We start from the raw sequence: 23,798 nt of genomic DNA on the forward strand, positions 1-23,798 counted from the left end.
AGCGGTGGAGGCAGAAGCCACCTCGGGTCCCTTCCCGAAGGTCGACCAGGGATTCCCAGGCTCTCCTGCCCCCACCTCCGCCCTGTTCTGGGGACCAGAGCCAGCTACTGCTCCAGCTCCTCCTTTCAGGGAAGCCACCCACTCCCCAGAGTGAAGAAGCCTCCGGGACCAGCCAGCCCTGGAGGGGCCGGGAAGGGGCCGGCTCCCGATCCGCACCCCCGGGAGCACGGACAGGTGCTGGAAGGCCTCGCAAGCTGCGCAGAGTCATCCCGGGCTTGGCCCCAAGCACCCCCCCAATGGCCAGCCCCCTCCCCACCGCCCCTCCTGTGTGCCCACCCCCTGTTGAAAATGGTTTCTTTTTTTGCTGTCACCATTGACAGCTGAATCAGAGAAATGGGAGGACGCAAGAGGACGGGGATGGCGCGTGTTGGGGCCGGGACGGGGAGGGTGTTCGCGGTGTTACGAGGTGGAAGGAGCCGTGCAGCGAGCATGACCCGCTGGGCAGCTGGCCAGCAAGGGGCCTCCCGAGGCGAGGCGGGGGCAGGGGGCGCTGGAGTCCTGGGCGCAGGGGCCACTTCCTGGGACCCCAGACGCGAAGAAGGCATGGGAGTCCCCCACCCCCCGCCCACCCCACCCGCCGCGCCCCGTGAGGGCCAGAGACTGTCCACTATCTGTAAGTCTGCTGAACTGATGTCAGGATGCTGGGGAGAACTGGAGGGGCTGGGGGGGAGGCAGGGGGAGAGCCCCCCAGATTCTCCTACGAACCGTGTCTACCACCCACTCCCGGGCCTGCTGGTCCATCGCCACCACAGGTAGCTGGCAGCTTGGCTGCGGCTCGAGTCCCAGGGACGGCCCTTCTGGCCTGGCCTGGGCCTTTCTGCCCCTGCTTCCCTCCCAGCCTGCCCCACCACCTACAGCCACCTCTGCAGGTGCCCCAGCCCCTGCCCCTGACTCCAGAGCTTGAAGGGGGCAAGGGCTCCCCGGACCACAGGGCGCCGAGGCAGAAGCAGGGCAGTGGGAAGCAGTGTCCGGGCAGGGCCGGCGGGACCAGAACCAGCAGCGAGCTGGGGGCAGCGGGCTGACGCTGCACGTGACCAGAGCCCAGAGGCCAAACAGTCCAGGGAGCACGCGGGCGGGGGGCGAGGGGAGCCAGGGTGGCGGGGAGCGGTCCGGCCCCCTCCGTCCCCGCACCCCCGCCCGAGGGACCCGGGCAGCCCACCCCGGGGCACAGGCGAGAGGCACCCGACCCCTGGTGGTGGCAGCAGGCGCAGGAGGGCAGCAGGCGGCTGGGGTGTGCGTGGGTGGCAGCGAGGAGGGGCGAGGGAGGAAGCTGGCTTCCTGAAGCTTCCTCAGCCCTCAAAGACCGACCAACAGACAGACAGACAGCTGGCAAGAGGCGGCCTGGAGGCCACGGCTGCCTCAGTGAGTCCCTGACCGGTGGAGGAGGGGCCCCGTGGTCCTGGGGTGGTGGGGACCCCGGGGAGGTGGGGGGGCACTCCGGGCAGGTGGGAGCGAGGCTGCGTGGGGTGCCACGCTGTGTGGCCGGGGAATGGGTGCTGCCCCATCAGACGGCCCCGAGGGGCGCGGGGAGGGAGCCCCAGGGCGCTGCAGGGGGACCAGAGGCCAGCCATCCCTTCCTGCTTCGTGCGAGCTTCTCGCTCCCCGCACATCTGCACGGCCGGGGTGTCCCCTCACCTCGGGGCTTAGCGGCTCCGCCGCCGCCCCCACCCCTCGGACGCCACGGCCTGGCTCTGGGAGGTGGGGACGGTCCCCCCCAGGAGGACTCAGGCCCACCACCTCCGTGCCCCCCGTCCCCCCAGCTGTCGCCTCACCATGCGCTGCCGCTCAAGGGCTTGTGAGGCCATTTCCTGTGACGGTTACAGAGGCGGGAGGTGGGGGGATGGGCGGGGAAGAAGGAAACACCCCCAGCCTACCTCCCTGGACAGAGACCTCAGAAGCCAGAATGACCTTGGGCCCGCCCGCAGCGAGGACAGGGTCCCCAAGGGTCCCCAGCTGGCTCTGCTGCTGCCGCCGCGAGAGGCCTCAAACCTCTCATCTCGGAGCGGGCCCGGCCTGGAGGTGGCTTCCGTGAGCTTTCTCTCTCCCTTCCACGCAGAACGCGCGGCTCCTGTTTCCTCCCTCTCCTTCCTTACCTGGGCCCCGCGCGGGCCCCCTGTGCTCCAGCCTCGGGCAGCCTCTGCCCCCCATCCCCCTCCGTCTGGAGCCCTTCCTGACCTTGCCTCCCCGCACAAGCTCCATACCTCATTGGGTCCCTCCTCCAACCCCGGCCACCCCACCGCCCTGGGTCCCCCCTCGTAGGGACCCCGGCCTTCTTGCCGTGAAAACGACAGCTCTGCTCGGAGAAGGGACGACACCTGAGAGCGGAGGTGCCAGAAAGCAGGCGGCGGGCCTGGGCTTGGGTGCCTCTCAGGTGGGCAGAGAGGCCGGGGTCAGCTGCCGAGGGCCCTGTCTTTCAGGTGAACCTCATGGCTGCGTGAGCCTCCCCCAGGCCAGCACCCAGCCCAGCATGGTCCAGGACTGGGGGGGGTGCTCGAGAGCACGGCCGTCCACCTGGTCTTTGGGGGGAGCCATGACCCAGCCGCCACCCAGCAAAGCTCCGGCCAAGAAGCACGTGCGGCTGCAGGAGAGGTGAGGCCTTTCCTGGGGGGCGGGGGGTGTCCCAGCCCTGAGACCCTGCGCGGTGCTCTCTGCCTGCCCCTACAGCTCCGAGGCCGAGGGCTGAGGGCTCCAACCTGGAAAGGAACCCAGATGTGCTCATTTGCATGTCATTTGCATGCACTGACAGGTCGGGATAAAGTTTCCCGCCTCCTTGGGCTGCTCCCCAACCCGAGGCGGGGCTGTAGTCCCTGGAGCAGGGCTGTGTTGGGTCTGGGCTCGTCCACGCTCTGGGTGTGGCAGGAGGGGCGCAGGCAGGCAGCTGGAGCGTCGAGGTGACAAAAGGAGGGAACGCAGCGGGGCCAGAGCCCTCGAACCCACCGGGCCTCCGCCCAGGGGAAGACCAGGAGCAGCCTCCTCAGACGTGCCCTGAACCAGCAACAGCAAAAAGCAGCAGCCAGTGGTGTTGTCGTGCCCACAGGAGGGGCTCCAACGTCGCTTTGATGCTGGATGTGCGGTCCCTGGGGGCCGTGGAGCCCATTTGCTCAGTGAACACGCCCCGGGAGGTCACCCTGCACTTTCTGCGCACAGCTGGACACCCCCTCACCCGCTGGGCCCTGCAGCACCAGCCGCCCAGTCCCAAACAGCTGGAGGAGGAATTCCTGGTAAGAACTTGGGGTCCCCCCGCGGTGCTGTGTGCCTCCGAAGCACAGCCAGCCAGCGGGCACCGTACTGTCTTGTCTTCGGGCCTCCGGAAAGAGAACCCACGAGGGAGAAAACCACCCCGTGGGCCCCTCTGCGCTGCACCCCTGCAGACCCACGGAGGCCAGGAGGGAATTGCCGGGATCAGCCCCTGTGGACACAAGGACGGGGCGGCGGGGGCAGGCGGGCACGGGGGTCGATATTCACTCATCTCTTCCCTCTGCCAGAAGATCCCCTCGAACTTCGTCAACTCTGAAGACCTGGACATCCCTGGCCACGCCTCCAAGGACCGCTACAAGACCATCCTGCCGAGTAAGAACCGCGTGTCAGGGGAGTGCAGCCGTCCCTGGGCTGGACGGTGTGAGGGCGACAGGCGCGGCCCCAGCGAGGGCGCGTCTACGAGAGCAGTGGCAGGTTTGGGGATGGGAGTCCGGGGCTCTGAGGGGCTGACCCCGCAGGCCCTAAAGGCCCAGGGCCCCGCACAGAAGCAAGCTCCAGACCCTGGGAGACTGACTCCTGCCGCTGCCCACCCACCTCCAGCAACTCCCAGCCCTGAGGCCGTCTCACCGCCCACCCCCGCCCCCGCCCCCATCCCCGCCCCCACCCCCGCCCCTGCCCCTGCCCGCCTGGTGGGTCAGCACTCAGCCCAGGGAGCGGGAGGGAGTGGCCCTCGTCCCGGCCCAAGTCAAAGACGGAGGGGAGGTCCCCCCGCTTGCAGGGCCCCGTCCAGAACCAGGCCAGCCCTGGGGGAGTTTGTCTCCTCTGCTCACGAGCCCGGCCTCCGTCCCTGCTGGGACTCGCGTGGGGACAGCCCTCCCGCTCGAGGCAGAGCTGGGCAGGCCCAGTGCAGCCCGAGTCCTGGCGCCTCGTCACCACCGTGCGAGTTTAGCAAGTCACTCGTCCACATCCCGTGTTCACCGTCAGAGAAGACGCTTTCTCCTCGACGTCTCTTTCTCCGTCCCCGTTGGCACAGTCCTGCTCCGCCCCTGCCCACCCTCCGGGCTGGAGTGTCCCGCCGACCGCCCACGAGCCCCTGCTGCTCCAAACCCTTTCTTCCACAGTCCGTCCCCTACAGCCCCACCGGGTCAACCCGCCGGGTCAACCCGCCCCGGGAGGTCCTTTGCTCACGTCCCTCTGCTGCTCAGAGGCCTTCTGCGGCTCCTATTGTCTGCACACGAAGTAATTTAGTGGGTCCGTGGCCACCTGCTATCCCGGACTCGCTGTGACAAGCGCGGGGACTCACCTCTTCCTGACCCCGTGGGAGCTAGCATTAGTCGGTCCCCTTTTGACCTCTGACCTCTGCTGATCTTTACTTCCCAGATCCCCAGAGCCGCGTCTGCCTGGGCCGGGCACAGAGCCAAGAGGACGGAGACTACATCAACGCCAACTACATCCGAGTGAGTGGCCTTGGCCGCCGCTGCCCTGCGGGGAGTGGGCTGTGTTTGAGGACATCTGTCCCCAGAGAACACCTCCCAGCTGTGGGTCCCGCTCCAGTCACCGCTGCCCGGCCCCGCCAAGCTGGGGCAGACCCCGAAGGGGCCCCGGCCACCAGCCAGAGCACAGAGCAGATGTTACGCTGGGATGATACCAGCCCAGGGCCCTTCATCCCCGCCCGCCCTGCACCCAGGGAGCAAGTCGCACCGTTGCCCCGCCCCCTCCATCCCGGGGCTCAGCCTGGAAGGTGCTGCACACAAAGGAGCTCTTAGCTGTCTCCTCTCTCTCTCTCTCTCCTTCGTGGAGATGGTTTAACATCAGTGTAGGAACCAGGGGGCGGTGGCTCCCTACCCGGGTTCCCCACCTCTGCGGGGGCCCTAAGTAGCTGTCCAGGCAGCGCCCCTAGTGGCCCGGGGTGGCAAGGACGGCGGTCGGAAGGAGACCTCCCATGAGCCGCAGAAACGGGGCGAGCAGCCTCTCTCTGGGCTTCCTCATCTGGAGGAGCTGAGGCTCCGAGGGCTCAGGAAGGGGCCGCAGCCCCGAGTGCATCTTGCTACTAAATATGTAAAAGTGATGCGGAACGGCCAGCCGGTCCCTCCACCAAGGGCTGAACGCGGTTTTCTTCTTTTGTGCGGGTAGAAGGCTGCGGGGAGGCAGGGGACGCGCCCCACAAAGGACCAAAGGACGGAACAGGCGCCGGCCTCTCCGTGCACTTTCTGGAATCGGATCTGTACCGCTTCCCGCATGCCAGATACGAGCCCACTTCCCAGAGGAGGAAGCTGAGGCTTACGGAGGCCGCCACCCCGCTTCCCGCGGCAGAGGGGGGCAGAGCGGTGGTCTGAACCCGCGCTCCTCCTCCCGGAGCCCGTGTGGGGCGGCCTGATCCCAGGACCTGCAGGGTCCAGGTCCCCCCACCACTGCCCCGGCCCTCTCTCACTGCTTCCCGCCCTTCCTTTGCACACCCCCCCACCCAGGGCTATGACGGGCAGGAGAAGGTCTACATTGCCACCCAGGGCCCCATGCCCAACACTGTGTCGGACTTCTGGGAGATGGTGTGGCAGGAGGAAGTGTCACTCATCGTCATGCTCACTCAGCTCCGGGAGGGCAAGGAGGTAGGAGGTGGGGCCGCAGTCCCTAGGGAGCCGCCCGGCTACCCCCTCCCGCACCTCACAGGCCCCTACCCCCTAGGGGGCAGCTCAGCACTAGGCCCCCCACCCCCGCCCCCTGCCCCAGTCTGCGCCTCTCAGAAAGTTCTGAGTGTCAGAGGCAGGGCGGGGAGGAGCGAGCAGGTGCCAAGCTCCAGGAGCCCCCCTGCCCCAGGGCTGACCCAGGCCGCCCATAGCCCCCCAGTGGGCAGGAGAGGGGCCCACTCCCCTTTCTGGCATCCTGGCCCTGCTCCACTGATAGACACTCCCCCTCTGACTCCCAGCTCCCTCCCTCCTAGAAATGTGTCCACTACTGGCCCACAGAAGAGGAGACCTATGGACCCTTCCGGATCCGCATCCAAGACACCAAAGAATGTCCAGAGTACACTGTGCGGCAGCTCAGCATCCAGGTACAGGAAGTCCCGGCGGCCCCTGACCTCCACCCGGAAACTCAGGCCCACCCTTCACGGGGAGCCAGGGCTTCGCGCTTCCAAACCTTCTCAAACACGCATCTAAATGAGGAGCTTGAGGGGCCCGGGGCGGGGGACTCAGCGGTGGGGGTCTGCCTCCGGCCCAGGCCGTGACCCCGGGTCCTGGGATCAAGTACCATGTCAGGCTCCCTGCATGGAGCCTGCTTCTCCCTCTGCCTGTGTCTCTGCCTCTGTCTCTCACGAATAAATAAATAACAAAATCTTTTAGAAAGTAAAAGAAGAGCTTGAGGCACAGAAGAAAGAGAAGCATAGGTAGTGCCCTAGTGTCAGGGCAGAGCCAACGAACCCACAGGAGCCACCAGGAGGCCCCGGAAAGGAGAGGTGGGGTCCCGGAGTCCTGCTGGAGGAGCCAGGGCGGGAGACGCATGGTGACACACGCCAAGGGCTGGGAAGTGCCTTCTATCAGCACCTGGCGCTTCATACTTTTCCAAGGATTCCTCTATCAGTTCATTATCCCCCAGGCGTCCAGAGAAGTGTCCTACACGGTACCACTGCCTCCTTTCCCTGAGCAAAAAGAATGAGCTTAAGGGACGTGCCCAGAGTCACGTGCTGGTTAGAGCAGAGCCAGGGCTTGAACCTGGGCCCTCCCCGTCGGTGGGCACAGTCCTCCAGGCGCGTCGGCACAGGGAGTGGTGGGGCTTGGGGAGCAGAGGGGAGGCCCAATCCCACCCGCTCGGTCCATGGGGTGATTCTGGCCCTCGCCACCCCTGGCACCAGAGGAGAAGGCTGGCGGTGCCCCAGCCTGACCCGGGCCTCATGCCTGTCCCCGTAACAGCACCAGGAGGAGACCCGGCCAGTGAAGCACGTCCTCTTCTCCGCCTGGCCTGACCACCAGACCCCGGAGTCGGCGGGGCCCCTGCTGCGCCTGGTGGCCGAGGTGGAGGACAGCCCAGAGGCGGCTGCCAGCACCGGCCCCATCGTGGTCCACTGCAGGTACGCGGCCCCCGTCCTTGCCTTGGGTCTGTCCCCGGAGGGGCCCAAGAAGGACAGCGTCGGGCAGGCCCAGCTCTCCCAGGAAGGGCCCTCTAGGCCACCAGCAAGCACCACGTGCTCATCCTCTCCTCCAGGCAGGGCCTGGCCACCTGGGCCGGACACTGGGGCACAGGCCAGAGAGCGGACACTATCAGAGAGCTTCCCCGTCGGCTGGGGCGGGCAGGGGTCATGGCCCCTGCTGCTGAGGAGACAGCTTGGCTTACGGCCCCAGGAAGGATGCACATCAAAGGACGAAGTGCAACACAGGGTGATGAGGGCTGTGTGGCGGTGCCGGGGAGCACAGGACCAAGTCGCACATCCCAGACTTGGGCCAGGGAAGTTTTTCCAGGAGGAAGGACGTTTAAACTAAGTGAAAGCCCGAGAGGTGAAGTAGCCAAGTGAGGCATGCAAAGGGGAGGCGCTCCCGACTGATGGAACAGCATGTGCAAAGGCCCCTCGACAGAATTTCTGAACGGACGCATTGCTGGAGTAGAGTGACATGGGGGGCCTGGGGGTCACGTGGGGGAGGCGAGGAGAGAGCTAAGAGTCACTCTGGAAGGCCCGTGACAAGACGCCTCCTGGGACTGGCTAAGAAACTTGGATTTAGCCAGAGGAATACTAGGCTGCAGAGTGAGAAGCTGAGTGGGACGGAGGGGGCAACAGGCACGCGCTTCCCACAAGGACACCATTCCAGAGCAGAGCACGGGCACAAGCACAGGCAGAGGGACTCATGGGCCCCCTCCCCACAGGCCACCTCTGTCGGGGTTCAGACGAGAAGTCTCCCCAAAGAAGGGGGCGCCGGGAAGGTCCCCTGAGCATGAGCAGCTGTGGGGGGGCCTCACGGCTGGAGAGGGCGGGGTGGGGGCTCAGCAAACTTGGGGGGGCCCCAAGCTGGAAGCACCGCCCGCTGCTAAGCAGGAGACGGTCATCCGAGCGTCCACAGGGATGGCCGCTGCCCTGGGACAGGGTTAGGGACACGTAACCTCCTCCAGCACCAGCTCCCACCCGCGACAGTCTCGCCAGCTTCCCCCATCCCCAGGCCTCCACCCCCAAAGAAAGTGCCCTAAGTTCCCCCTGCTTCTCCGTAGTTTGGGGCCCGGGGCCACGTTCCCTGGGCCCTGTAACCTCCCACCCCCTCCCGGCCGTGTCCAGTGCAGGGATTGGCCGGACCGGCTGCTTCATCGCCACCCGCATTGGCTGCCAACAGCTGAAGGCCCGAGGGGAAGTGGACATTCTGGGCATTGTGTGCCAACTGCGGCTGGACAGGTGGGTCCGCGGAGGTGGACGGGATGGGCCTGCGGAGGTGGACGGGTGGACGGGATGGGCCTGCGGAGGTGGATGGGTGGATAGGATGGGCCTGCGGAGGGGGACGGGTGGGTCCGCGGAGGTAGACAGGTGGACAGGCGGGTCTTTGGAGGTGGACGGGTGGGTGGACGGGCCTGCGGACGTGGGTGGGACCCACAACCTGAGGACTGGCATCAGTGCTTCCTGGGCACCACAGAACTTGCAGGCACATCGCCATCGGGCCCTTCCCTTGAGGAAGAAAGGGACTCTTGGCTTAAAGATCTGTTTCTTTTGCAACTAGCGCCCAGGAAAGACTAGAATTTTAGCTTTGCAGGCTGAGAATTAAATACGCCACTCTGTGGATATCTGAGCACAAATCTGTTTGGGTTTTGTTTCCAAATTCCCTACTGAGGGGAAGGTGGAAGAACAGGGTACGGTTGGTTCTAGATAATGCATGGAAGGCCCTGGACCTGGACATGGGAACCAGGGTGCACCTTCTGACTTGCACCTACCGAGCTGTCTTGGTATTTCTCTAGGCCCCATCTCTTTATCTGGAGAGAAATAATGGCTCTTTCCCCCGAGAGCTGGTGTAAGGAAAGAGTTAACTCCCTTTTCTCGTATATAAGAGCCTACTCTACAGATATATGGAATGGTTATGCTTGCTTTTAAGATGGGGAGGCGGAAACTTTGAGGTTTGGGAAAATTCGAGGCCTGGTCCTGCCTTGGGAGCCAATGGGTCAGAGAAGAACAAGTCTCAGTATGAGTCGCCCTGACTATGGGGCAGAGGGGCCTTCCTTGTAGGGAAGGAGTGAGGGGCAGCCGGAGGGCGTAGGAAGCTCAGAGGATGAAGGTGGGAAGTGGCTGACAGTTCTCTGGGAGGACCCCCCATGCAGGGCTCTGAGGCCTGATCCCACCCTCCCCACTCCCCGTCTGCGTGCTTCCCATACAGGGGCGGGATGATCCAGACCACGGAGCAGTACCAGTTCCTGCACCACACCCTGGCCCTGTATGCGGCCCAGCTGCCGGAGGGGCCCTGCCCCTGACTCCGGGGGCCCTCCACCAGCCCAGGGGCCAAATTCCCCCAGGCCTGGGTGGGGTGGGGGGGCTGGGAACGTGGGCCTCGTGACCTGAGGGACCCCTTGGAGGGGCGTGGGGAGGGCTGCCCCTCTCAGTGGACTCGCGCGGCCACAGGAGGCTGCAGCAGACTCAGGGCTTTAGCAGGGCCGCCCTTCTGCTTCCACTAGCGGCCCCAAACGGACGCTTGGGGGACCTCCCGTGTCCCTCTGGGCTTTGAGCGAGGAGCCGGCATTTAGGACAGCTGAGAAAGGAGCCCAGGTGTCCGGGTCCTGCCCACAGCGCTCCGCAAGCTTCATCTCTGGGACGTGGACATTAGGTGCCTCCCTGCCATGGCGAAAGCAATGGGAAAAGCTCCCAGGAGCCGCGCCAGCTGTGCCCCCGTCCTGGGGCCGGCGAGACAGTGACCCAAGACCATCGGCTGCCTGGCCCTGCCCAAGCACAGGCCGGATGCCAGAGAAGCCTGGTCCTGACCGTGGCCACGTTCCCAGCATCCCCGCAGGGACTGTCTCCTCGCCCCACACCTGCAAGGGCTGGATACCACCCACCGAAGGGCAACAAGGCCCCAGACCGCCCCTGTGCCCACACTGGAGTCCTGGGATCAGGCTCCAGGGCTGACCAGGCCAGGCAGTCGGAACCTCTGGAAGAGGGGAGGCGTGGGGACCCCTCAGAAGTCCAGCGGGGTCCTTGCCTCCATAATTGCCAGCCGCTTACCCCAGCTGCTCCGTGGGAGGGCCCAGCATCTTCGGTCTTCCTTCCACGACCTCAGGAGAGCCCTCGGTAGCAGGAGGTACAAAGGAATGAGGAGAAAGGGTGAAACAAAGGGCTTGGCCTGATTTTAGAAAGCCAGCCGCCTGCCCCTGCCTCCCCCCCCCCCCCCCCCCCGTCCCCCTGCATTTGCAGAGTGTGCCTGGAGAGCCTGGCTGTTTCCACAGCAAGTCGGGGTGAAAGCGCTCCCTGCGGACCTGGGGCCTCAGGCTAATTTGGGATCCCTCTGAGTCTATCTCAGAGAGCGAACGCCCTTCGGCATCTCAGTATCAGCACAGTTTCCAGGGCACCCACCATCACTCTCAGGGCTCACCTGCACGCCCCCGGGAGACCTCCGGTCCTTCATCCTCGAATCCAAGATGTGCTGCTCGTGAGGGTGAAGGAAAGTGCCACCCTCTGGGTGCTCAGCCCCCAGGGGCTGCCTTTGCTGATGCCGGTTCGGGAGCCCCCCAAGGAGCTGGAGCCTGGAGAACAGCCGAGTCTCCTTGTGCATGACGCCCCTTCTGAAGAGCGTGCAGTGTGGACACGGAGGTTCATTTTTTTCATGCTTCTGCTTGGTCTCACAACGGAATCTCTCCTTCCTTGCAGCCCCGGGAGCTGGGTCCCCAGCCCCCCAACCTTCCCTGCGCCTGATGGGAGGTGCGCACAGGCTGTGCCCGCCCGGATTGCGGGGCAGGAGCTCTCAAGTGCCTGAGCCTGCCCAGCTCAGACCGGGCAGGGAGGGAAACAGAGGTGTAAGCGTGGGCCCGCAGGCTCCCCTCCCTGGTACGCCGCCCCCACCCCTTCTAGAACTTAGTACAAGCTCTGGAGAAGGGACCGGGTAGAAGAATAAAGGCTTTTTTGGATGACTGATTCGTTTCTTCCCATCTTTTTCTCAAGCCTTGGAGCCTCTTCACAGCAACAGAGTAAGATGCCACAGACCAGGAGTGAGCTCTAGACCCTTACCCCAGGGCATGCATGTTTCTAGAAGTTCTTGAGACGTGGCATAGTGACACTGCAGTTTAGGAAGTGGGGCAGAGGGGTGCCTTGGAGCTAGGTCGGGACCTAGAAGAGGCAGTAGCTAGAAGGATGATAGTTTGGGATCCCTCCACTTTGGCCACTGGTCATCCAGGCTCTCCTTGGGTAGGCCTGACACATAGGGTTTGGGTCGGACGCCCAACTGTGAGTACATCTGAAAAACCAGATACTAAGGAGCACCCGCCCTGGGTCGGGACTGCCCTGGGGCCTGGGGGGAACGGCCAGCTCGGGGGCTCAGCGGGCCCTGCAGCCGCATCCTCGGAGGCCGCAGCATCCTGGCCCGCCCTGTGCCTCCCGCCGTTGGCTCTCCTTTGGGAGAAAACTTTGGCTTTCACCAAAACAGGCCAACTTTTCCGAGCACTGCCCGTCTTCCTCCCTGGAACCGCCCCTCCCCTGCAGGGGTTTATCTACGGATTATGATGACAGAAGCACCGGCGGGCAGCTGTTCCACTTGGGGTCGGGGCTGCCCAAACCAGCAGCTGAGGGCGAGTGTGGGTCACAGGACAAGACGGAGCATTGACGGGCCGGCCCGGTGGTCACTGTCGGTCACTGTCGGCTGCTTAGGTTGCTCCGGGGCAAGGACCCGGGAACAAAAAGCCTCCATCAGCCTCCGTGCAGGCCCCGGAAAGTGGGTGAAGCGTCCTTCTCTGCCTGCCGGACGCCAACCACCCCCCCCCCCCCTGGCGGGCGCATCCCCCGCCGCAGGGCCGGGCCGGTGCCGGGCGCGGGCGGGAGGCAGGGCCGCGGGGTGGCGCGTCTCCCCGGGCGCCCGCAGGCGCAGGCCGAGCCCCGCGCCCCGCGCCCCGCGCCCCGGCCGCCCGCTGGGGTCGGGGGGGGCCGCGCCCGGGGCGCGCCGGGCGGCGGCGGCGGCGGCGGCGGCGGAGGGCGGCGGCGGCGGCGGCGGCGGCGGCGGGGGCGGGGGCGGGGGCGGGGGCGGGGGCGCCGAGGCCACACCCATCGGCGCGCGGCTCCGGGGCAGCGAGTCGTCGGCCGCCGCGCTCCAGCCTCCGCCCGCTCCGAGCCGCGGACCCGGGCCGCACGGGAGGGGCCGCTCGGGCCGCAGCGCGAGGGCAGCGAGGGGCGGCGGCGGCGGCGGCGGCGGCGGCGGCGGCGGCGGCGGCGGCGGGCACCGGGCGGGGCCGGCGGCGGCGACCATGATCGCTTTGTTCAACAAGCTGCTGGACTGGTTCAAGGCCCTGTTCTGGAAGGAGGAGATGGAGCTCACGCTGGTCGGGCTGCAGTACTCGGGCAAGACCACCTTCGTCAACGTGATCGCGGTGCGCGGGCGGCGCGGGCGGGGAGCGGCGGGCGCCTGGGGCCTAGCGCGGCCGCGGGGACCCGGGGCGGGGGGCGCGGCGGGGCGGGGGCCGGGCCGCGGGCGCGCGAGGGGGGGCGGGGGCGCCAGAGGGCACAGCGCCCCCGGCCCCGCGGAGGGGGCATGACGGGGCGAAAGTGCTCGGGCCTCCCCGCCCCGCGTGCGGACGGCCGGCTGGGGGAGGGGGCGCGGGCGAGCCCAGCCCCGCCCCGCGGCTCTAACCCTCGGCGCCCCTGGTGCCCCCGCGGCCCTAACCCTCGGACCCCCCGCGGCTCTAACCCTCGGCGCCCCTGGTGCCCCCGCGGCCCTAACCCTCGGACCCCCCGCGGCTCTAACCCTCGGCGCCCCTGGTGCCCCCGCGGCCCTAACCCTCGGACCCCCCCGCGGCCCTAACCCTCGGACCCCCCGCGGCTCTAACCCTCGGCGCCCCTGGTGCCCCCGCGGCCCTAACCCTCGGACCCCCCGCGGCTCTAACCCTCGGCGCCCCTGGTGCCCCCGCGGCCCTAACCCTCGGACCCCCCGCGGCTCTAACCCTCGGCGCCCCTGGTGCCCCCGCGGCCCTAACCCTCGGACCCCCCCGCGGCCCTAACCCTCGGACCCCCCGCGGCTCTAACCCTCGGCGCCCCTGGTGCCCCCGCGGCCCTAACCCTCGGACCCCCCGCGGCTCTAACCCTCGGCGCCCCTGGTGCCCCCGCGGCCCTAACCCTCGGACCCCCCCGCGGCCCTAACCCTCGGACCCCCCGCGGCTCTAACCCTCGGCGCCCCTGGTGCCCCCGCGGCCCTAACCCTCGGACCCCCCCGCGGCCCTAACCCTCGGACCCCCCGCGGCTCTAACCCTCGGCGCCCCTGGTGCCCCCGCGGCCCTAACCCTCGGACCCCCCCGCGGCCCTAACCCTCGGACCCCCCGCGGCTCTAACCCTCGGCGCCCCTGGTGCCCCCGCGGCTCTAACCCGCTGCCGGAAGAGGAAGCCTGGCGCTGGAGGGGGAGGGGCGGTAGCCCCGGGGCTGGAGCCGGGGCATCAGCGGAGGCTCAGCGGCTCCTCTGGGCGACCCCGCGGCGTCCTGGTCCTGGGGGTCGGGAGGGCGGCCTCCTAAGGGACTTTGGAGAGGCCGCCGCGCCCAGAAGTTGCCGCGGGGGGAGCCCCGGACCGCAGCCCGAGTTGGAGGGGCGCTGCCCACCCTGGGGACCCGGAGCCCTGAGGCCTTGGGTCGAGGCCGGCCTGCGCGATTGGCGGTTCGCCGCCAGGGAGTGGTGGGGAAAGAGTTAAAATCTGTCTCAGAAAAAGGGAAGACGAGCTCCATGGCAGTGTGAGCTGAGGCTGCAGTAATGGCTGCGGCCTGCCTTGCAGACCCGGCTGCACTGGGCCTGGGACTCCGGGGGGCCTTGAGGCCGGGCCGGGGTGGTCCCGCCTCGCCCCAGCATGCTCCCCGAGAAGGCCGGGTTGGCCACATAGTGCCCGAAAACGCGCATCGCGAGATAGGTCAGCAAAGAAGTGTGGTGGGTCAGCGAGGTACCTGAGGTACCTGAGGTACCTCCCTGCGCCCGCGTTCCCGGCCCTCCTGGAAGAAGAGGGCCCCCTGACGCATCTCAGCTTCCCAGGAGGAGCGCTGCCTGAGGCGGGAGGGCCGCACCTCGCCTCGGCTCCGGCCTGGAGCTGCGGGTGACCCATGGTCACATGTTTAGGCACCAGCTTCCCTTTTCCAAACATGCCTTGCACATGACCTCTGCTCCTTCCTCCACCCCATGGTTCCTGGCTCCTCATCTGCCAGGGTGAGACCTTCGGGCCCCTGCTGGGGGTTTTGGCATGCCGGTTTCCTAGGCAGCGTGCACCCCTGAGCTCCCGTCTGCCCAGGCTCTGGCCCTAGAGTCTGGCCCCTAGTTAGATTTGGCACTGACTCAAGCCCTTGGGCCCCTTGGGCAGGAGCATAATGCCTGGACTCTGATCCTGCAGGCCTGGGTGCCTCGGCTTCTAGGCATTTTGACCTGGGACATGTCTCCAGGGTAAGGCCAAGAGGAGGAACAAGTTGCTGCTGCTCTGATGGCTCAGCCTAGGTGTCACCTCCAGGCCCCAGGGAAGCTTCTCTCATGGGGCATTTATGAATGTCATGCTCCTGGGTGGAGATCCACAGGCCCCTGGGTGGGTTCCACTCCCTGGCCAGGAGGGCCTCCTCTAGACCTGCATCACGTCCAGAACAGGAACAGAACTCAAGAGTCACAAATGACACTGCCAGGGTCAGAGTTTCCGGGATGTACAGAGACAGCCTAGCCCATGCATTCCCTTTTTTGAAATTAAATTTGCCACTTTGGCTCTCACATCCTAAAAAGTGCAAGCAAAATTTCCCTTTAAAGAAAAACCACCCCTCATGGAGATTTCAGTGGGAGTTCTAGCATCAGGGGAACTGGTGTTCTCAGATCCTCCCGGGTTCCAGCACTCACATTTCTGCCCACCTGCTGTATAACCACAGTAGAGCGTCTTTCAGAAGGAAATGAAGAATCGGAACCCCTGGGCTCTGTTCCCATGCCCACTACTGACTCTGAATCACCTTTCCTGTTCATTTGGCATCTGTTTGCCTCAGCTTTTTTCCCATTTGGCTTTTTCTACTCACTATATGAGGCCCGACTGTAAATAAAATTGAGTTTATGTGTCTTAGCCACTCAGCAGGCTAATGTGAACTGGAGAAAAAAAATTATGTAGAGACTTCTCGCCACTTCTAAGAACTTAAAACTTAGGTTTGGAGTTCTTCTGAAAAAGCTGTCATGTAGAAGGTAGGAGATGATTTGCCTGAGGGAAACAAGAGAGCCATTTTCAAATATCTCAAGCCATTTAAATATGTAAAAGACTGTCCTGTGCAAGAACTAGTCTTGGGGTTCCCAAGCCTTTGGAGCAAGGGATGGCAGTTATAGGAAGATGGATTTTTGACTCATTATAAAGAATTCTCTTGGAGAATTGGAGCCCACCTAAGAGGGAATGAGCCACAGGGTATTCAAGTCTGGGACGAGAGGTTAGACCAGGTGACTTTGGGGTCACTTCCAACCTTAAACGAACAGCTTGTGAGATCAGGAGGTGTTAGCAGGGAAATGAAGTCATAACTTGGTTCCAACTTAGCTTAGGTTCACAGCTGAACTGGAAATATGGGTGCCAGGGAGCCTGTTCCCTAAAGGGCCTCCTAGCCCAGGATCACATGCGGCCAGGCTGGGCTTCTCATTTATATGGGAGCCTGTGGGTCTTCTAGTTGCCAGAGACGCCAGATGGCTTCTCATGTATATCCAGACCATTTCCAAGCACTTTGTGAGCCTGTTTTCCAGTCTCTAGGAAACAAAAACCCTTCTCCCCATTTTGCAGAAGGGAACCTCAAGGCCCAGAGATGTTGAAGTGTCTTGTCCAAGCTGCATCATGATGAGTGATTAACAAAAACTGGGCTTTCTTCTTCAGACCCTTATGTTCTTCATAAGCCCAGATGGGGGAGGAGTGGACTTTGGTCCAGCAGGCACCCCCACCCCCACCCTGGCACCCTGCTGGGGTCTGGGACTTAGAGGGCAAGTGGTTAGGGTCTCCATATTTAGTGGGAAGCCGTCCTCCTCCAGGGCACTCCTTTCTCTCGGTGATTAACTATTAGGGCTCTTGGACCCTTTTGATATCTGATGAAAACTAGAGGCCCTCGGTGACTCAGTCAATTAAGCACCCGACTCCGATTCCTGGTTTCAGCTCAGGTCAGGATCTCAGGGTCGTGACATTGAGCCCCTCATGGGGCTCTACAGCAGGTGTGGAGCCTGCTTCAGATGTTCTCCCCCTCTGTTCCCCAACCCCCACTTACTCTCTCTCTAAAACAAAACACACATTAGAGACCCTTTCCCCAGAGAGGTGTCCCTACAAACCGAAATTTTGCACATGTAGGTCAGGTGCAGTTTCAGGGGGTTCAGGGACTCTCCGAAGTCCATCTGTGTGGCCCGCAGGTTAGGGACCTGCTCCCTGCACCTTGCCGTGAGCATCCGTCATGGGGACTCAGTCCTCACTTCCCGGGCCTTGGAGCATGAGCCTGGGCAATTCCCGCAGGTGAAAGGGAACCAATCACTCTCATTCAGACGGGACCCTGGGAGTCTTCACTCGGGCCTGCAGGCTCTGAGTAAGAGCTCATGCCTCCTCCATCCTGGCTGATGCCGAGCCTCTGACTTTTTTACGTGACCTGAGGCAAATTATTGCTACCAGCTAGCAGCAGACAATGGCATGGTTCAGAGACACGGCTGTCACCCTGAGATTCCAGGCTACCGAAGCCCCGTCTCCTGCATCTGGGGGAGGCGGGTAGTAAACACAAGTGTCCTACCTGTGAACATGGAGGTGACCTTGGAGGGAGTTTTTTGGCCTTACTTCAAGCCTGGGGCTGGTTTAGAGCAATCTAGACATCTTGGAGACAATGTAGAAGGGGAGAAACGAACATCATTAGAATTCAAAAACTGGGTTGTGGGGTCTGGAATTACAGTCCACTCCTAATTATCCAGCAGACACGTGCTAGTGTTGTTAACGGGGGGCAGGGTTCGCCGCCCCAGGAAGCGCTCAGTCTCGTGGGGACGCAGGAGGCAACAGGGGATGTAGAGTGTGGATCACCCCCCCTAACAAATGGAGGGTAGTGCAAATACACCAGAACCGTAGACAGTCCAGAAATTGCTGGGTGTGCACTGCACTTTGGGGGGCCCTGTTCATCTTCCCTCCCACTGTTTGCTGCTAGTTTGAAGATCCGTATGCCCGCTTCCCTTGTGGTCCCCCCACTGTTTTACCATGACCTGTTTGAAATTCTTTTGCTGGGAGCTCATTGTTCCTCTGCTCCGCTGGAGACTCAGTACAGTAAAGGGGCTTCTGTTCCAACACAGAGATGTTGGTGAGACCTCAGGAAGAATTTGTTCTCGGTGTAGGCTGAGACTGAGAGTGCCTGGAGGGGAGGTGCCTCGTGCTCACGGGGGTGGGGGTTGGGGGGGGCTGTGGCGTGGGGGGGGCTGTGGCGTGGGGTGGGCCCCTGAGATGCTTACGGCCGTCCTGCTGGGAAGCAGGGGACACTCGGGAGATGGCCCCGTGCCCCTTGCATACAGGGCCCGCGAGGCTCTGGCCTGGCCTCTGCTTTATCCTCGCGGCCTCATGGCTGTGGCTGCCGGGGACGGCGCGTCTGGGTTCCACCGATCTGTACCCCCCCTTCCAATTCTGACTCTTCCTTGCAGTCAGGACAGTTCAATGAGGACATGATCCCCACCGTGGGTTTCAACATGCGCAAAATCACCAAAGGGAACGTGACCATCAAGGTGAGCGGCAGGAAGGCGAAGAAGAGCACCTGTGTGCATATTGGGGCGGGGCAGCCGGGGGGAGCTGGGAGGGTGTCTGAGACCCCGGGAGGAGAGGCGGGAGAGGCTGGGAGAGTTGGGGAAAGGCCGCAAGATGCCTGAGGCAGGCCAAGGGCTGTAGGGACAGGAGGGAAGGGAGCCGGTTGGGTCAGGTTGCTGGGCTGCTGCTGAGACATGTCACCCTCTCTCTCACTCAGCTCTGGGACATCGGGGGACAGCCCCGATTCCGCAGCATGTGGGAGCGCTACTGCCGAGGAGTGAGCGCCATCGTGTAAGTGCAGGGCCAGGTGGGGAGGAGGACGCGGGGCTCAGCCTCCCCTGCCACCCGGCCTCCCGGCCTGCGGGGACCATGGGGCAGAACCGGATGAGTCACAAACCTCGGTCCATGATACACCGTCCAGTCCATGCGGGGCCTGCCTTTACTTCACGAGCCGCATGTTTCTCACCTGCGAAGCACTCGGAGCACCTCCCGGCCAATCTGAGGGCCAGAGTGTCAACCGAAGGCACCGGTGTCTTCCTGCCTCCCCCAACCTAGAGTTACCACCATCCTGAGTTTCGTGATTTAAATGATTCATTCCCCTGCTTTTTAAAAATAATTGTATCTTATCTGTATGTAGATGTATGTATATACATGCCCAACAAAAGATTGTTTCATTTTCACTGTTTTTTAGAAGTATCTCGCTGTAAGAAAATCTGGGGATTCCTTTGCTTTTTTCATTCAACCATGGCCAGTCTTCCCATGCAGACCTAAGAGGGTCACTGGGAGGGATTTACACCTAATCTGAAAGGGCCAAGCTTCACACACACACACACACACACCCCGTGTGACAGCTTCTCTAGAGGGGACTGGATGACAGGGTAATGGCGGGCCGTGGAGGAGGCCCAGGTGGCCCAGAGATGCAGAGGTGACCGAGCCGGAACAAGATGTTTTCCCCTGCAAGCACAGCTCCTCCTCTTCCTACCTCTCAGCCCTGAGTGTCAACATGCCTGCCCCATCCTGCCGTCTGTCCCCCAGGTACATGGTGGACGCCGCTGACCAGGAGAAGATTGAGGCCTCCAAGAACGAGTTGCACAACCTACTGGACAAACCCCAGCTGCAGGGCATCCCGGTCAGCAGCCCTAACGGAGCGGGAGGGGAAGGAGCCCGCTGGGCAGTCACTGGGGGCAGGGCAGGAAGCAGGGGAAGGCCAGGCGCCCTCAGGGTGGCGGGGGGGGGGGGGGGGGGGAGGGGGGGGGACACACCGGGAAGCAGATAGCCTGGCCCGGCCACCCTGGACCAAGTCCTTGCCGTCCCTCCTCTGTAGGTCTTAGTCCTGGGTAACAAGCGAGACCTCCCGGGAGCACTGGACGAGAAGGAGCTGATTGAGAAAATGTGAGTGGTTACCCTAGCCTTCCGCCTCCCGGATTTCCCAGGAGGTGGGGAGGCGCCCACTGCTGCTGTCAGTGTGGCCACCTGGCAGCAGCAGAGCCCACCCCGCCCGGGTGGGGGGTGGGGAGGGCAAAAGGGACGGACTCCAGCCCCAGCCCCAGGCGCCCTGGGCAGTCCTAGCCTCAGCAGGCTCTCCTCTGGTCCCCCCCAGGAATCTTTCTGCCATCCAGGACCGAGAGATCTGCTGCTACTCCATCTCCTGCAAAGAAAAGGACAACATTGGTGCGCGTGGGTATGGGGGAGCTGCTGGCATTCTGGGGACAGCCAGGGCCGGGGGTGGGTGGGTGGCATGGAGGCGCTTCTGGGTGTGCTGGAGCAGGACTCTCGAGGGTTTCCACTGCGCGGGGGGGCCTTGACGCCCAGAGTCCCTAGCTCTCGGTAGGACAGGTCCCGGGGGGCTCAGATTCTGAGCGTCAGCCTCGCCCTCCCCAGCTCCCCCCACTCCTGGCTTGTGTGATCTTAGGCAAATCGCCCCCTTCCGTGGGCCTCACTTCACCCTCTGTAACGTCACAGGGTTGGATGAAGTGATGCCTAGGCCCCAGGGTTGGATGAGGTGATGCCCAGGCCCCTTGGGGCGGGGCAGTCCATGGCGGCTCCCCTTCCCAGCACCCGGATACCCCTGCCATGCTTTGGCTCTGGGTGACCTTAAAGTTGATCCCCAGCCGTGGTTTGTAGGCCCAGGGCTCCCACCACTCCCCTGGGTGTGCCTTGCACCTCCTCAGCCGGCCCACCGTGGGAAGGCCTATAAACTTCTCTGTTGTCCCCCGCCCAGACATCACCCTACAGTGGCTTATTCAACACTCAAAGTCACGGAGAAGCTGAGACTGCGGGCCTTCCCCCTCGGACCAGGGACCTGCTGTCATCCAAACCCGAAGCCGAGCTCCCCGCCCACTCCACCGTCCCCCCTAAGCCCGCCCCTCCTCACTTAGTGTGGGGAGGGGTCCTCTGGGGATCCCAGAGTCCTGTTCTGCTGAGGTTTCAACTCCTGATTTTATTGTAAAATAAACTGCTCCCCTTTCTGATCCCCTAACCTCTTGCCCTCCGCCCTTTACCCACCCTGTTTCCATCCTCCTAACGACCCAGCCCCACAGCCCCTGCCCTCCTCCCCGCAGTGCCCCCCCCCACGCTGCCCTTTTCAACACTCTTCTGTTTTTGTCCTGTGTGTACAGTATATATATGTATATATCTTTTAATTTTTTAATTTAAGCAAAGACTAAAATCAAGCATTTGATGCTGCAGGGGCCCGTCAGGATCTGGGAGGGGGACGGTCTGGAAAGAAGGAAAGAGCTGCAGGGCTGGCCTGGGGGCAGGTGGGGATTAGGGAAGTGAAGGCTGACACCTGGGGCAGGTACCAGCTGGGCACCCGTGGACGTCCCCAGGTCCTGTTTGTTTCCCTTGCCAGTCTGGCCTGTCCCTGCAGTGCTTGAATATCACAGGCTGACAGGGAGCCTCCAGAGGCGCCCCTCTCCGCCCCCAGTCTCAGTGGGGGCCAGCGGGCACCACCCAGTGCCACAGACCACCGGGCCGCAGGGGCGGGAGGCCAGCCTCCTCGCTGCCCCCACGGCCCCTCCTGCCGGCTCCCGGCTCCTGCCCGGTTCCCAGGGCCCCCAACTCCATGGGCCACCTCATTTTCTGTTCTCGTTTTGCAGAGTTGCACAAGGAGAGAACTCAGCATGGGGGGTTGGTTCTTTGGGTTTTGTTTTGTTTATTTGTTTAATTTAATGATTTGTAAAGTGATGTTCCTCTTCCTTTTTTTACACTTTTAGCTCATATTTAACCTCTGTTTGGAAAATGATTCTTGTAACTGTACATTTTTTTGCCTCCTAACAACAAGAATAAATGACCAGTTTTGTGTTGGGGGGGTGTCGGGACCTGGTTATTTGTGCGTGGAGGCCGCGGAATGGCTGGCGGGCGGCGCCCCGGGCACAGACCGCCCCGAGAGGGAGGCACGCGCTCACACGGGCACACAATGGCACCCACAGAGCAGCCTCCGCACGCGTGCCCCCCCCCCCCCCGCCCGCGGCCCTGCCTGCACACGTGCATGCACACGCCGCGAGCTCCAGCCCTGGGCTTGCAGCTGCCGGGGCGAGGAAGCCTGTGGGCTCCGGGTGCGGGAGCAGAGCTCCCCGCAGCCAGGATGGGGCCGCAGCCCGAGCCCCGCCCCCGCGCGCCCCCAGCCCCCCGCCGTTCCCCAGGGGCGCTGCTGAGGGCGGCCCCGCCTCCCTGCCGGGTAGGTGCCACCGGCCTCCTGGACAGGCTGCTCCTTAGTCCTCGGCTCAGTCCCCGTCCCCTCCCCAAGTGACCCCAGCCTCGGGAGCCGCCCCCCCCCCGCGGCGGCTGCCTCAAAGCCTCGGGGCCCGGCTCACCCAAATCCAGGGCCGCCTTGACCCAGATCTGCGGGAAGCCGGGGCTCCCCGGCCCCGCCCCTCCAGGGTCCCGGCCCCGCCCCGGGCCCCGCCCCCTGGTTCCCCGGGCCCGCCCCTCCAGGCTCCCGGCCACGCCCCCTCAGGGCCCAGGCCCCGCCCCTCCAGGCTCCCGGCCTCGCCCCCTCAGGGCCCAGGCCCCGCCCCTCCAGGCTCCCGGCCACGCCCCCTCAGGGCCCAGGCCCCGCCCCTCCAGGCTCCCGGCCACGCCCCCTCGGGGGCCCCCAGGCCCCGCCCCTCCAGGCTCCCCGGCCACGCCCTTCGGGCTCCCCGCCCAGCCCCTCCAGGCCCCGCCCTCCAGCCCCCCCTGTCCCTCAGCACCTGGAAAGTGGAGCCCGCCCTGCGCCGCTCCAGGCCCTCAGCTCCTGCGTCTGCAGGGAGAAGGAGCCGCGGTCCGCTGGGATCTGGGAGCAGGGACCCCAGGGCTCAGGGCTCTGAGCCTCCCCAGCCCTCCCTCGGTGTCCAGGGCTCCCTCCTGCAGATACTTTCTGGCCAGAAATGACTTGCCGGGGGACGTGGTTCCCCACCGACAGGGGAGTTTGAGGAAAGAACGTGGATGGAAGTTGGCAAATGGAGCAAAATGATTTTAGGGTATCTTCCAGTTCTAAGGGATAGGAAACGTGCCCCCTGGTTAAGGAGGTGGCAGCTGGGACCGGGCTGCCCCCGTGCTCTCCTGGCTGCAGACGTGGCAGCGGTTCGCCCCTGGCCTGGGAGGCCGGGACAGGCCTGTCCCTCACACAGGGAGCGGGACCAGGACGGGGCAGGTGTCGGGGCTGACCTGCCTTTCCCCGTCCTGCGTCCCCTGTGAGGGTGACACCTGAGACCTGACGGGCTGAGCTGGTGAGCAGCAAGCAGGCATCCTCCTCCTGGGGCCTGCACACAGCAGGTGCCTAACTGCCTAAAGAACTTGTAAAATTTGGACAAGGAACAGACTGCGTGTATGTGTAAATGCCCGTGCCAGGGACCCTCTGAAGTGCCGAAACCCGGGTGAGCCTGGAGAGTCCCCCGGCCAAGCCTACCCTGTGGTACTAGGGAATTCATTTCCCAAGAGGGAGCAAGGAAGAAAAGGTGCCAGGTGTCACGCCAGATGCCGTATATATCTTGTCCCATTTAATGACTCCAAAGGAGGGCTTATTCCCATTCTACAGATGAGGAAACTGAGAGGCTCGGCAACTGCGTCCAGTCTGACTGGCGGGAGGTGGTTCTCTGGGCTCTGGGCGCCCAGCTGCTGTGGGAGGCCCGGTGGTCGCCCTCCCCCGGCGTCAGGGTCTGAGGGCTGGTGCAGAGTGCGCCCCAGGGAGGGAGAATGCCCGCGCTGCCTCTGAGCATCCCAGCTCGAATCTGCCGCCCACCACTGCGCCAACCTGCCCTCCCAGCCCAGGCCTGGGACCCCTAAGCAACAAATGCCACATTGTTCCCCCAGCTGGCCCAGGCTGGAGGGACGGTGGCTCTTTCCCAAGGCCTGCTGGCCTGCTGACTAATCTTGCAAGCCCTTCACGTTGGCAGGCATGGGAGGCAGTGGTGGTGGCAGGGCCTCGGAGACACCACCGCCCAACCCCCGAGGCCCGGAGCTGGACCGAGAGGCAGGGCTGTGGGGGTGGGCGCCCTCTGTGGAAAAGGCGTCCCAAACAGGATGCCGAGGCGCCCCCCTCCCCTGCCCTCAGCCTTCACCTCGGTTCACCCCCAGCCCCCTCCCTACAGCCCGGAGGAAGCCACTGGTGCAGCTAGGACTGGGGGGGCGGTAGCGGGGGCGGAGGGGGAGTGGGGGGTGCGGAGGGAATGGCCCCAGTAGCCTCGGA

General features: G+C 64.2%; 2 protein-coding genes across 7 annotated transcripts; both read left to right on the forward strand.

Annotated features, from left to right (window-relative positions):
* The first annotated feature begins 1,267 nt into the window (after positions 1–1,267).
* Positions 1,268–11,338, forward strand: PTPN7 (protein tyrosine phosphatase non-receptor type 7). Of its 5 annotated transcripts, none has more exons than XM_025458535.3 (11): positions 1,290–1,422; positions 1,947–2,088; positions 2,478–2,649; positions 3,098–3,281; positions 3,546–3,630; positions 4,639–4,715; positions 5,727–5,864; positions 6,197–6,307; positions 7,164–7,321; positions 8,513–8,626; positions 9,594–11,338. In XM_025458535.3, exons 3-11 carry the CDS (start codon positions 2,528–2,530, stop codon positions 9,685–9,687), a joined length of 1,083 nt encoding a protein of 360 aa, XP_025314320.3. In that variant the 5' UTR covers positions 1,290–1,422; positions 1,947–2,088; positions 2,478–2,527; the 3' UTR covers positions 9,688–11,338. The 5 variants fall into 5 exon arrangements, with proteins under 5 accessions (XP_025314319.3, XP_048967958.1, XP_025314320.3 ...); XM_025458536.3 differs by having other exon boundaries at positions 1,947–2,079; XM_025458534.3 differs by lacking the exon at positions 1,947–2,088 and having other exon boundaries at positions 1,268–1,422.
* Positions 11,339–12,594: 1,256 nt separating this feature from the next.
* Positions 12,595–21,433, forward strand: ARL8A (ADP ribosylation factor like GTPase 8A). Of its 2 annotated transcripts, none has more exons than XM_025458538.3 (7): positions 12,595–12,780; positions 18,028–18,108; positions 18,345–18,418; positions 19,163–19,256; positions 19,452–19,519; positions 19,706–19,798; positions 20,349–21,433. In XM_025458538.3, coding segments are annotated over exons 1-7 (534 nt in total). In that variant the 5' UTR covers positions 12,595–12,657; the 3' UTR covers positions 20,350–21,433. The 2 variants fall into 2 exon arrangements, with proteins under 2 accessions (XP_025314323.1, XP_025314322.1); XM_025458537.3 differs by having other exon boundaries at positions 12,601–12,780; positions 19,728–19,798.
* Positions 21,434–23,798: the final 2,365 nt, after the last annotated feature.

Source organism: Canis lupus, chromosome 7, assembly GCF_003254725.2.
Source record: "Canis lupus dingo isolate Sandy chromosome 7, ASM325472v2, whole genome shotgun sequence".
In the NCBI taxonomy this organism is placed as follows: domain Eukaryota; kingdom Metazoa; phylum Chordata; class Mammalia; order Carnivora; family Canidae; genus Canis; species Canis lupus.

Bases quoted from the DNA above. Each gene is read 5' to 3' on its own strand.
- PTPN7 (XM_025458534.3), top strand. From the start codon at position 2,528: ATGGTCCAGGACTGGGGGGGGTGCTCGAGAGCACGGCCGTCCACCTGG. The intron at 2,650-3,097 runs GTGAGGCCTTTC...TCGTGCCCACAG, and splicing joins CACGTGCGGCTGCAGGAGAG to GAGGGGCTCCAACGTCGCTT. The intron at 5,865-6,196 runs GTAGGAGGTGGG...CCTCCCTCCTAG, and splicing joins AGCTCCGGGAGGGCAAGGAG to AAATGTGTCCACTACTGGCC.
- ARL8A (XM_025458537.3), top strand. From the start codon at position 12,658: ATGATCGCTTTGTTCAACAAGCTGCTGGACTGGTTCAAGGCCCTGTTC. The intron at 12,781-18,027 runs GTGCGCGGGCGG...TCTTCCTTGCAG, and splicing joins CCTTCGTCAACGTGATCGCG to TCAGGACAGTTCAATGAGGA. The intron at 19,520-19,727 runs GTGAGTGGTTAC...GGTCCCCCCCAG, and splicing joins AAGGAGCTGATTGAGAAAAT to GAATCTTTCTGCCATCCAGG.